Source organism: Notothenia rossii, assembly GCF_949606895.1.
Source record: "Notothenia rossii genome assembly, chromosome: 7".
Classification (NCBI taxonomy): domain Eukaryota; kingdom Metazoa; phylum Chordata; class Actinopteri; order Perciformes; family Nototheniidae; genus Notothenia; species Notothenia rossii.
Window position 1 is genome coordinate 41,469,296 of NC_136905.1, and position 14,024 is coordinate 41,483,319.

General features: G+C 44.1%; 1 protein-coding gene across 1 annotated transcript in view; it reads left to right on the forward strand.

Annotated features, from left to right (window-relative positions):
• The window catches only part of adgrb1a (adhesion G protein-coupled receptor B1a), a 247,092-nt gene that overhangs the window by 76,475 nt on the left and 156,593 nt on the right, over positions 1-14,024 (forward strand). Inside the window, exon 2 of the mRNA XM_079640839.1 lies at positions 9,025-9,954. Coding sequence (XP_079496965.1) covers positions 9,219-9,954 — 736 coding nt within the window. The 5' untranslated portion in view covers positions 9,025-9,218. The remainder of the gene's footprint in view (positions 1-9,024; positions 9,955-14,024) is intronic.

Here is a 14,024-nt window from a genome sequence, read left to right on the forward strand (position 1 = left end):
CCAATGGTGCGTGCCTCTGCCCCGCAGTGGGACCTGCGGCTGGTGCTCGAGGCGCTGGTCACAGGACCATTTGAGCCTCTGGAGCTCTCTTCCCTGAAAGCACTGTCATGGAACACAGCATTGCTACTTGCCTTAACGTCAAACGCCAAAAGAGTGTCTGAGTTAACCGCTTTATCGGTGCACCCAAGTTGTTTAAGCATCCGGGGTGACCAAAGTGGGGCGACACTCAGACCGAACCCCTCCTTTGTGCCCAAGAGCCTAAGGAGTACGTTCAGGTTGAGGGCTCTGCCTGGTGCGTGCGCTGGCATGTTATGTAGAGCGCAGTGGCGGCCGGCCCATAGGGGCGCTAGGGGCGCCGCCCCCCCTCTTCCCACATGTTTGATTGTCATTAAAAATTAAAAATAAATAAAAAAATATATTTCCAAAAATGTTTTTTTATTTTTATTTTTATTTTTAAAGAACAAGGTAAATATTATATAGTTGGTATCAGTAAAATGTATAATCTACAATAAAATCTCGTTTAAAATTGTTTTACGATGCTCAAAGGGCGCCCTTTCAGCGCCCTGGACTGTGTGTCTGTGAGTTGTTTAGACTCGTATCCAAGGTGACGCTACAGTAGGGGATGGCTGCGTCTGCAGGTGTAGACTCCGGTGCTAGTGGATCGCCGGAGCTGTAGATTAACATTTGCATGCTTATTGTAGTTGTAAGAGCAATGCCTGTGGCACCATGGAGCATATGTGTGGGCTGGACCTGTATTTTACAGGAAAGGAGTGATCAGAGGGTCGAGTTGTCGATTCTTGTCCAGTTTTCATCTTCCTCACCCTCTCAGACTTTGAGTCGCGCGCGCTGCTAAAGAGACACGCTACCATGTAAACCAAACAATGGTGTAGCTGTATTAAAGTCAGCGTGGAAACAGCCGTGAGTAAATCTGATTTTGGCAGAAATCCGGAGAAATGCGGGAGTTTCCCGCGAAGGGTTGGCAAATATGACACACACACACACACGCACATACACACACACACACACACACACACACACACACATACACACACACACACACACACACACACACACACACACACACACAATGTTCGTATTTAGTCTCCTGATTTTAAATGCCCTAGTATGGTTTTGTCACCATTTCCATAGCCCCACCAAAGATATTTTCCACCGGCCGCCATTGGTAGAGCGCACGGCTGTCCTTAGACACACGGAACAGCTGTTTGTGTGTTTTGGCGGTGGAGTAACTGGAAAAGCTTTGTCCAAGAAACACCTGGCAGGCTGGCTTTGCGAATGCATTACGGACAGACGGGGAAAGCCTCCCCCACGGGGGTCCGTGCACACTCTACACGAGCCATGGCTGTATCAACAGCCTTATTTAATGGCGTAAGCGTGGAGGACATATGCAGGGCGGCATCTTGGTCAACACCAGGTCCCTTCATTAAGTTTTATCTCTTGGACATGTCTGGCACCTTTTCATTGTCTGTGCTTGCTGGGGCAACGCAGGACTGGTGAGGAGGGAGAGGGGGGCTGTGGGTCAGTGGGCATCTGACCCCTCCCTGGACGTAATGTGCTTCCGTTTCCCGGGCCCCCGGCCCCGGGGGACGTCACGCGCACATGGGCCCATAGGGGCTGGAGGTTTCCTTTTCCCCTGCATTAAGACAGGGGGAAGAAGTCCTCTACATTTTGGCACACCTCCGCGGGGTAACAGAGCAGATATACATCGAGCTGTGAGAGATATAACGTAGGGTTACGTATGGTAACCCGTGTTGTATAAGCACAGCGGAGCCCTCTACTCATGGAGCACTGCTGCCCTATGCTACTCAGCTGAAGAGAAAGTAAAGGGATAGCAGTGAGGGGGCGAGGCCACCTCTTATGCAATGGATGCGCTCGCATTCAGGTAGGTCCGCCCAGGGGGCGGCTACGTCTAGGGAAGTCTCAGTGAAGGAATGCGTGCATAATAGGATACAGGGGAGTACCCATAGAGTCCAGTAGAGGGCTCCGCTGTGCTTATATAGCAAAGGACTGGATAATTAATGTTCAAACTGTGGAATCAAGAGAGTCAATGTTAAAGGCCACCTATTGTAGGTTCAGGTAAACTATTCTTCTCATTCTCTGAAGTTAATGGGGTACGAAGCTACGATAGGACAATTAACCTCCTTTTTCATTATACTTATAGTTTACGAGAAAAAGGTCAAGTGTCGGTCAATGTAGTACAGGGAACATCACCATGGAAACTCGTCATTCAGCTAGATCAACCAATAAGAAACAGGGAGGCTTTAGCTATAACAATGCTAATACAACGTTGTCTAACCGTACACCGAAAAAACTGAAACGTTGACTTTACTTAAATGTATCATATCAACAGATTTCACATAACAAAAAGCAAAAATATAAGTTTAAATGAAAAATATTAGGTTCAACTTAATATTTGAGCTTTCTACTAACCTAATAGAGTTATATGACATTTGTTGATCTAATACACTTAATTAAAGTCAGTGTTTCAGTGTATCATCCCGGGGTCTGCTCGGACTTAGTTTTTCTGTCTTCGATGAAATTAAGTTATTTTTCCTCGTATTCTGTCTGCTGCCAGCGTTTTCTTCTGAACCTGTTAGAATTTAACTGCTGGAATATGTAAATAAGCTACGGTGTTTAACATGATAAAATCTTCAAATTGATTGACACCACCAGTATTTATCATTTGGGCAAGTTCTTATAAAAGATCATTTCAGGTTGCATATTCACCTTGGACTATAATCAACAAAAATGAAGGGTTAAAATATAAAATAATATGTTGTACTGGAAAACATAATTCATTTATGCCATGCTTAATAACAGCCTTGCTCCATTATGTGCTCTATTGTGAAAAGCCTGGAATATCCAATGTTTTTTGTGAGTTTGAAGCCATAATACAGCAAACAGCAAAGATCCAAAGACTTGCTTTCAATAATTGACAGGAGACATCAAGTTTAATCTCAGGGTCAGATTTCTTTCAGCAGACTGCCACCGTCAGCTCTGGCTCAAATCTCTTTTTGCTCTGCCATCTCCTATTCTCCCCTGCTGCAGAGTACATTAAAGTGAGCTAATAGCTGCCCCAGCATCTGTTTGGATCTGAAACGCCATCTAAGTGTGTGTGTGTGTGTGTGTGTGTGTGTGTGTGTGTGTGTGTGTGTGTGTGTGTGTGTGTGTGTGTGTGTGTGTGTGTGTGTGTGTGTGTGTGTGTGTGTGTGTGTGTGTGTGTGTGGCTGTGGCTGTGTGGCTGTGGCTGTGGCTGTGTGTCTGTGTCTGTGTGTATGGGTGTGTTTTACGGGGTTCGAGGTAAGAATGTGTGGGAAGTTTCTTGGCGTTGGTAATGGAGGGAGGCTTGACATTAACAGGAAGCTCCAATAGAGCACTGCATGTTGGGAGATCACACTCCCTCTCGGCAGGTTGGTGGAGGAGGACAGAGCAGGTGGGGGGTGAGAAGGAGGAGGGGGGGTGTGGCATGTCTGGAGATAAATGAGGCCGAGCTGTCAATAAAGAGCGGCCCTTTATCCTCTGTTAAAGCTCTATTCATTTCATTACTGTCACATCTGTCTGGGGAAGAGGTAGTTATCCCCGGACACGTCTGGGTGGGAGGTGAGGTGTGAGAGCAGGGCGAGGTGAAGGAGACGTGAGGCGTACTGAGATACAATAAGACAGGATCAATTATTGTACCTGAAGAAAAGCCTGTGGTGGTACGTGATATTAGACACAGGGCCTTTTCTATGGCTTAGGGTTTTGAGAATAGACCACCCCCTGACTTAAACTAGCTGCAGTCCAATTCAGACCATCAGGTCCTTTCGTCTGTTCCTAGCCTCTTTTTCCTTCAAATAAGTGAAAAACATCATGGGGTTTAGGAAAGTTGTGAAGGAGAAATCATCAGGAAAAGACAGCTGCAGGTCTAAGAGAATCTGATTGGGCAACACTGGGCGACGTAGTTCCGATGCGACAGTACGTCTGCTGTTGAAAAACGAACATTTTCCATGGATTGACATCTTCACTGAGTTGATAATTTTTTTGTAATTGTTTTTAAATGTTTAGTTTGCCTTTTGGTATAACATATTTGTGAAAGTTGAAAACAGATAAGGACTTAGTGAGTAATGGCATAAGATGGAAAATGCTTAATAAGCACTGAAACGTACATGATCACTTTCGGTTGCTTTCATGAACGGTGCGTCACTTGAACCCTTCCCTTCGTTTCTCCCCCTCACCGTGGTGTTCCCAGTCAGATTTCATTGGTCTGTTTTAACTGCTCGTACATTAACACGAAAAACATTAATTATCACCAAATGTATTTAACATCCTTTTAAACTCAGACTGCTGGTTTACACGAATAACTTCAGTGAATATACAAAGAACAGACACTGAAAATGTTTTCCAAAATGAACATGGTGGTATATGATCAAGACCTTGAGACAATCAAATGTCGAACACATTAAATGTATGATTGATGAAAGCATTGAATTTTTCGGATTTGACCCAAACGCCACAAGAGGGTTAAATGCAAGGTATTGTGGGACAGCCTTTTCTCCTTTCCTTTCATAAAGGATGGTCCAGTGTATCCTGAGCTAAAGGAGATAATAAAGGAAGTATTGGACATCATCTGAGAATTCAAACAGCTCTTATCATGGCTTCTAAGCTAAAAAGCACCCAGGAGTGTCTGTTGTTGAGCAGCGTTTCCCTGCACTCCTCTCAGAAATACTTCAGTGCTGCCTGACTATCAGACACTTTCAGCCCCACATATTGAATCAATAACAGACAAAAGGTTGCAGTCCGCCTTAATTCATGTATTTCCATTTTGCTTAGAGGTTTCGGACTTTAACTGTAAGTGACTTTGTTAACCATTCTCTTCGTTGTTTCTACAAAAACGTATACTCTCTGTATTATGTAGACATATGTGCAGACTGTGGGTACTGCTGTTTTTTTACTATTTTACTACTACCAAATGTTACTTTCCCATATGCTTGGGAATATATGTAGTTTTTTGTATTTGTGTGTTTTGTCAAAACTTTTTCCAGCTTTAAAAGAAGGACATAACATGTGAGCTAACAGCATTAATCAACATATGTTTTGCAAAGAGAGGTTGAATACTTGCGATACAAATCAAACTAGCACAATATTGATGAAGTATATTTCTAAAATAACACTACATCAAACATCTACTTTTCATTTTGATTTAGGATATTTGACGTTGTTGAAGGTTGAGGCGGTATAGATAATGAATTTGTTTACCGCAAAGAAAGAGAAAGCTCTTGTTGACAGCGCTAGATGCACATTTTGATTAAAGTTTGCTTAATGAAGTTTGTTTGGAAAGGAACATGCTGCAGAGACGAAGCATTTCACTTCCCCTGAAGACGTGCTTAAGAAGGATTCTGTGTTAGATGTTGTTTTATTGGTTGTGATGACTTATCTTGAACTACATCCTATCCCAACAACACACACTACACACTGCAATGGTTTCAGACTTGGGGTGTTTCTCAATCTCGAGTAAACCTGCTCCAGAGCCACTATTTCAAGCATACTACGCCATCGAGTGCCGCCAAAGGACTGTTCCAATGTCCAGCCTACTTGAAATTCTACCGAGCCCGGCGTATTTCGTTTGGAGAAATGTTGAGGCTGCACATGTGTAGACTCCGTGGTCTTACAATCCCCACAATGCTTTGCGCACGTACCAATTTCCCCAAATCTGTGGCGGAAAATGTAAGGCGGGGCCTCTCATATGACGCACACCTGCACACTTGCTCGCCTGTTCTACTCTTTGTTTTCCGAATGCCAGGAAGGATTCTTACCTCGCTTCTGAAGCAGGTGACTCGGAAGACATGTGCTACCAAGCAAGCGTACTCGACATTGAGAAACACCCCGTGTGTCGGGCTGCAGGCCTCTGATTGGTCTGTGGAGCTTCACTGGTGTCCTGTCAATAATCTAAGAGCAGGGCTTCAGAGCCTGTTTTCAGACATCTTTATAATGTATGACCAGCAGTGGGGAGAAGTTACTAAGTACATTTACTCAAGAGCTGTACTTACTGTAAGTCCTATTTTCTCATACTTGTGCTTTACTTGAATATGTCCATGTAATGTTACTTTATACTTCTTCTGCTCTACATTTTGGAACATGTATTGTACTTTTTACTCCACTACTTTTAATAATAACTACTTTTTACATATATGATATAATGCAGTCCGCTACTACCAATATATATACTATATATCCTAATTTGTAAGCAATTAGAATATTAATAATACTAATAAATTACTTTCAAAACAGCCATGGTGCATAATGGGTGCTTTTTCTTTTTATACTTTAAGTACATTTAGCTGGCAATACTTTTCTATCTTCACTTTTGAAATCAGGACTTTCACTTGTAATTAAGTATTTCTACTTTTACTCAAGTAAAATATCTAATATCTTATAACAAGATGGCTCCCACGACTGAACACAGGAAATGATGATTAATAGCATGATTGGTTGGCTTTTAAACACATTTTTAAGAAGTAGAATTCATTAAAATGCTTAGTATATGTATTTTCCTTTAATCATTGATATCAGAAACCTTAAATGAAATAAAGATCATTCTGAAGAGAAATGCCTAAAACATAATTTCATTGAACTATACTATTGTTAAACCCGTGTAGAACAACAAGCTGTATTCTAAACACTGACATATTATGTTTCTATAGTTTACAGACGGCAAACCGTTCCACATGCAGCCGATACAGAGCAACATCACTTTCCATGCTGTGTCATGTTGTTGGTCCCCTTTTATTCGGCGCTTTGCTTTCCTCTCCACTGATATGACTTTTTTGATTTCAACATCTTTACTCAGTGTTATCAGTACAGTACAAGTGGTCTCTTTTCCCAAATATCAAATATATATACATGACATTACATTACATTGCATTTAGCTGACGCTTTTATCCAAAGCGACTTACAATAAGTGCATTCGACCAGGAAGATACAACCTTGAAGAAAACAGAATCATATAAGTACATCAGGTTTCATAGAGCCAAACATTTCAAGTGCTACTCAACTGGCTTTAGATAAGCCAGCCCTTTATTAGTATATAAGTGCTTTGTTAGTAATTCAATCGCTCGAAGTGGAGTCTAAAGAGATGAGTTTTCAGTCTGCGCCGGAAGATGTGTAAGCTTTCTGCTGTCCTGATTTCAATGGGGAGCTCATTCCACCATTTTGGAGCCAGGATAGCAAACCAACGAGTTTTTGCTGATGGGAACTTGGGTCCCCCTCGCAGTGCGGGTGCAGCGAGCTGTTTGGCTGATGCAGAGCGGAGTGCACGTGCTGGGGTGTACGGTTTAACCATGTCCTGGATGTAGGAAGGGCCAGATCCATTCGCAGCATGGTACGCAAGTACCAGTGTCTTGAAGTGGATTCTAGCAGTTACTGGAAGCCAGTGAAGGGAGCGGAGGAGCGGCGTGGTGTGGGAGAATTTTGGAAGGTTGAAGACCTGACGAGCCGCTGCATTCTGGATGAGCTGCAGAGGTCGGATGGCACATGCAGGTAGACCAGCCAGGAGGGAGTTGCAGTAGTCTAGGCGTGAGATAACGAGACCAGAACCTGCGCTGATTTCTGGGTCAGCTGGGGACGTATCCTCCTGATGTTGTAAAGCGTGTATCTGCAGCAGCGGGTTGTAGCAGCAATGTTTGCAGTGAAGGACAGTTTGCTATCTAGGATCACACCCAGATTCCTTGCAGTCTGAGTCGGGGAAACAACAGAGGTGCCGATGTTGATTGTTAGGTCAAGAGTGGGACAATCTTTTCCCGGAAGGAAAAGCAGTTCAGTCTTGTCAAGGTTGAGCTTAAGGTGATGAGCAGACATTCACCGAGAGATGTCTGCTTGGCAAGCAGAGATGTGTGCGACGACCTGGGTCTCTGAGCGGGGAAAGGACAGAATTAGTTGGGTGTCGTCAGCGTAGCAGTGGTATGAAAAACCATGCGGGCTAATGACAGACCCGAGCGAGTTTGTGTACAAGGAGAAGAGGAGGGGACCAAGAACAGAGCCCTGAGGGACCCCTGTAGTTAATTGAAATACCCACTGCACAGATCTACATTTGTTTATTTGTACTCTATTGCAAGTTAAGAACAGGATACAAGGGTTATAATTCTCCACACAGCTAATGGCCACAAAGCGCTGTAGACAGAACAATGTGAGTGACCTCTTTCATTTCCTTTCATATACACCTATGTTCAAGTCAAATGAGCTTTTCTTCTAATTTCCCCAACCTTGAGCTTTTTAGCTGTGAAGATCATTTATCCTGCTTCTCATTATATTATGTTCTTTTTAGTTCATATCTGCACTAATCAATCTGCTTTATTTTTAGTATACATAATTTTGTATTACATTATCTTTTGCTCACTACAAGAGCTAACAGAAAGTGTGTATTTTAATTATATTGTTTATCGTAAAACTATTTTGTGCGTCATAGCGTTTTAAATAAAAAAACATGAATTATAGCTTCAATCAGCAAAAGTGCTCTACGGGAAGCAGCCCTTCATGTAATGTCCAAGAGCTGTGTAATACAGGAAACCAGAAAAATCACTAAATAAACAGCTACAGTAAGTTATGAATCTGTATTTAAAGCAAGACATCTTCTCATTATTTTGGCTTTAATAAGCAAAAACAGAAAGGACTATTGATCATGGTGTTGTCTCACCCCTGATACATTGGAGTAATGAATGGCTGCATGTGTTGTGCTTTGGTAATTAATAGTCTTGTAATTGGACCAATTAAGCTAGCAGATGCAATCTGTGAGCAGACATTCTCTCAGGAGAAGACCAATCTGAACTCGCACAGAGAAGAAAAACTTAACTCAACTGCTGTCTGTCTGCCTCCATCTGCTTCATCTTCCTGTTGTTCTCCAGTGGCTGCTGTGGGTTTACAGAGCAAATAATACCAGCTGATTTGCAGAGATTAAGAGAATCAGTGTAATACCGTTCTGTCGTCTGATGAGATACAAACTCTAATTCAATGTCTGTCTCTTTCATTTCGCAGGTTCTTGTGAATCTCGGTTTGACCGATGCAGCCATGGGCCGATCACTGGACCTCTGAGAGCACCTACCCCCCCCTCAACCTGTTCCTCTACACCCTCTATTCTTTCTGTGCCCTGCAGAGCTGGCAGTAGAGTCCTCCAAAGTCAGAAAGCAGCCACCAGCCTGTGATACCTCCCCCCCCTTCATCTGTGCACCATGAGAAGTGTTGTTTCTCAAATTAGCGGCCCCTCCAGACGGCCCCTCCTGGCCCTGCTCCTGTATCTGGCCCCTATGCTGCTGATGGAGGGTTGCTGCTACGCGGCCCCCTCAGGCCCGGAGTCTGACTCTTGCTCCACCCTAGTCCAGAGCCGCTTTTTCGGCTTCTTCCTGTCATCGTCAACGTTGCCCAGCATGCCCTGCTCCTGGACTCTGCAGAACCCCGACCCACGGCGCTACACCATCTTCCTCAAGGTCACCAAACCTACGGAGCACTGTGTGCCGTCACAGCTGCGCACCTTCCAGTACGAGTCCTTCCTGGAAACAACGCGCACCTACCTGGGCATGGAGAGCTTTGACGAGGTGGTGAAGCTGTGCGACGCCTCGGCCCCCGTGGCATTCCTGGAAGCGGGAAAGCAGTTCCTCCAGATGAGGAAGGGTCTTCCTCGGGCGGGAAAGACCATGAAGGATGGTGATGGGGATTTCAAAACTGAGTACCTGGTGGTCGGGAAGCGAAACCCCAGCATGGCGGCCTGTCAGATGCTGTGCCAGTGGCTGGAGGACTGCCTGGCCTCCAGCACCTCCAGCAGGCCCTGTGGCATCATGCAGACTCGCTGTACCTGCTGGGAGCCCCCACCACTGCTCAGTGAGGGGGATAGCTGCTATCACAATGGAGTTTACCTGGAAAACTGTTTACCCAGCATAAAAGAGAGTGGAAAAAACGCTGAGATGAATGGTGAGTAGGAAAGCTTTAATGGTTATTAAGCAAAAAAATATATATTACTCCTATTTACGGCTATTTAACAAAATAAATAACGCCTATTTTCTAAGGGGATGACATCATGGTTCACAAATCAACTTAAAAAGCATCGAAGTGCTGAGATGAACGATTATCTGGGCTTCTCTGTCAAACAATCACGGAAAAAAAGCTTTGCCTTCAACAAAGAAAAGTGTATTTGTTTTATCTGACCTCACAAGGTCACCCTTGGAATATAGCACGCTTTCAGTGAAATGACAGAAATGGCATATGCAGTAGCGATCAAGCCGGTGGAAATGTGTATGATTTGCGGAAAGTGAAGATAATTGCGTGTCATTGGGCCGAAAGCAAGTAAAGTGCTTTGGCTAAAGTAGAGGAAATAAAGAGGGACAGAAGGAGGCAAATGGAAGGTTTAGGGTTTCATCTGATGGAAGCCAGCTCGGTGACCTTGCGAGGTCGAAACCATATTCCATCCCCCCGGTCCGGGGAGAGACACTCGATCGGCCTTCGGGAAACCTGTGGAAACAGAGGAAAATGAAGTGCTGATACCGGATAGCCCTGGGGCTTCTCAGAAGGGGGGGGGGGGGGGGGGGGTGGGGGGGAGGGGGTGATGTAAAGTGAGACAAAAGAGGAAGATATAAGGAGAAGTGCTGGGGATGGAATACTGGCCTGTGGCTTGAGGTCTAATTGTCTGCTGCTTGATCCCGCCTCCCCCCACTTTCCCCGGCAGAGAGGATGCGGCCTGACATGTCTATCCTGGCTTCATCAGGACTATGGCCAGAGGGAAGGAACATTTCTCTGCTCCCTCTCTCCCCCTAACCTTTCCACCATCTCACTCTTCCTTCTCTCTCAGTCACTTCCCCTAATCAGCCAGTGGTCTTTCTCTCAGTCTTCCTCCTCCTCTGAGCCACCACCAATCTTTCCCTCTCCAGGCTGATAGTGGGCTGATACTGAGCCAGTCGTGGGAAGCCAATGAAGCAGAGAAGATGTTGGGGTGGGTATCTCCTGCCTTATCCTCCTCCATTCTCCAGAGCGGCGAATATCCCCCAGCCTCCTCTCTGCTAGTTATGGCCCTTATGCAATCCCGCTTATGGTGTTCAACAGCGGGGCGTGGGCTGTTTGTGCCTTAAGGTGTGAAAAAAAATAAAATTAACCATCCACTGTTGGCTTTTGTAGAGATGGAAACGCTTTATAGCTCTGTGTGCTTCAACCCACACTGGCGAAACGTCTTTCTGACGATAATCCTGCTTCAGAGTGGCGATGGAACCCTGTGATGAGCTGAAATAGAAAAAGGCAAGCAGGCGCTGAATATTTGTCTGGATGGCTCACTGGATGGATTGAATTGGCGGATGAAGATAAAAAAGGGGTGGGGTAATGGGTTCTGTGTGGAAATAGGTCGGAGAGCCAGGTAGTTATAGCCCGCTGTGCAGAGGATGAGAGGAATAGATGGGTTGTGAGTGATGAATGGATGAAAGAAAATAGACACAGTAGGGGAGAATAAAGGGGAGTGAAGAGGCTGACAGGCTGAGAGGGGAGTTGTCTCAGGTGAGGGGGCCTGATGAGGATGGATGGTTGTTGCTTGGGTCAGGCAGAACACAGCTGGCCCGGTTTGGTCCCAGAATCCTCAGTAACAGGAGTTCAGAGATTACAGCTGCCTCCCAGCATCCTTCACTCCCTCTCTGCAGAAGGACTGAGGTTCCGCTGTTAACAGCATTCCAACTAACTGTTATTCTACGGACTTAAAGTTTATTATTATTCCGCCGGTATTTTGCCGCGCTTCTCCTCCCGCATTGAACATCGCAGAAACTCAGTTCGAACATCAAAACGTTCAGCTTGGTCGGGAATCGATGGCTATTACTTTTCTCATTCATAACTTTCATAATTCCAGAGATACATCCCATAATACATCACATTTTTAACATTGAAGTCAATGGAGAACATCTTCAAAAACAAATCTTCATGCGACTTCAACTGCTAACTGTTCATTCATAATTTCACTCAGAAACCTCATTCCAACTTTAAAATGTTACACATCGTAAAACAACTTTTAAATCTGATTCTTACTTTTAGAGATATTAAACATTCTTCAGACCTTGTTTTAGAGGTTTTCTTCAGATTTTAACATGAACTAGAGTGCGTAATGTCACAGCTAGAGGGTAGGAAATCTTGAAATTTGCCTTCATATTTTTTTTCAAACTGCCATAATTCCCAAACCCTACATTCCTGAGACATAATTTATTATGACAAACGTAGGAAAACATCTCGTAGCTTGAAAAATGACAAATAATTAAGCAAAAATAATTAAACAAAATGCCTCTTGAGCAGTGCTTGAATTGGAATAAAAAAGGTGCCAGTACTCTAAATCAGCAACAAGTATTTCGCACAAAGTCATAGTATATCCTATAATGCTGGTGGGTTTGTCTCTTTACTGTATATTTTAGAAAGGCTCACTGTACTTAAACAAAATGACTCAGGGTGCATCTGAGATTAGAGGGGGTGCAGTGGTAAAGTGCTATTTTTATAAGTGGGGAGTGGACCTGACACCCTCTAGTCTAGGGGGGTCCGGGGGCATGCTCCCCCGGGAACATTTTTTTTAAAATATTGAAGTTAGATGCATCAATCTGGTGCAATTTGAGAGCAAAATGAAGAGATATATGGATACCTCTCAACATCCATAATGAAACAACTGTAAACAGATTTACTTTTTCTTTATGGATATAAAAGAAAGTAAAGCTTGACTCCTACTGGCTGGTTAAATGACTCCTCGTCCCTGAGGCCACTACCAGTTTTTTGTGCCATTTTGCTGGATTTATTTGTCAATAGCGTTGCTGCACAAAGTGATAGCCCTCTAGTTTAAATCTACTACCCAAAAAGAAACATATGGAGATGGGTTACTATTTAAAAAAAATTGCAAATCTATTTGGGAACAGTGGGGCCGGGCCTCAAATCCTATAGGGGGGTCCGGGGGCATGCTCCCCCGGTAAGATTTTTTTTTAAATGTTGGACTTAAAGGCATCAATCTGGTGCATTTTGAGGGGGAAATAAAGAGACTACACCCATATGAAACAAAAATGTATACATTTAAATAATCATAAAATCATAAGTACATGGCCATAACCAAAAACATACAATATCCAATATGAAAAAACATTGAAACTTGTTTATTTATTTGTTTTTGGTTCATTTATAGTTGTGAGTGTGTCTGGGCTCCTGAATCGGCCTCTCCTGTCTCCCTCCTCTCCACCTGCTCCTCTTTGAGGCAACAGCAAAGACTAGTTTTAGCTCTCAACAAGTTTATCTTACCTTTTTTCACCTAGTTAACATTTTGTTTGTATTATTCATGCATATTTTACTAATCACTACCCCCTCAAATGGAAATATGTGTTTACATAAATGGTGACCGAACCGTTTGAGACCCACTGAGATAACTTAAACTAAGTTAACTATCTAAAGACTCAGAGAGTAATTTACCTCACCAGAGCTGTAGTTATCAGCCTCTCAGTCTGACAGCAAAGGACTCTCCCTCCACCTTGTTGTTGAAAAAGCTCCTTATATCCGTTAGCGCAGCTAGCTACCACCAGATGCTAACAACAATACACGTAACCGGTGCGCGCGCTTTCTCGCTCGCTCGCGCCACACATACACCAACACACACCCTCCCGAGCTTGAATGACACACAGAGACCAATCGAGGGCATTAGTATGATCTGTATGAAAGTGGCAATGTCGGCAGGCCACGTCATGTAGACAGCCAGTCACCCTCTGTGAGGCAGAGTCAGACCCACATTTGCGCTGCGTGGCGTTTACAATATATACGTATATTGCCGGCGGCTGAGTACCAGCATTTTACTGAGTACCGGCACCTTCAGTAAGAAGTGCCGGTACCACATGGGTAAAAATCAGAAGTGCCGGTACTGCGTACCGGTGAGTACCGGCCCAATTCAAGCACTGATCTTGAGGGCATGAAGTGACAAAAACGTTCAACATGCCTCCATTAAAGCCCATTGTAATTTCAGGCAGATATTTCCTCACGGTAGCAGCCGCACACCT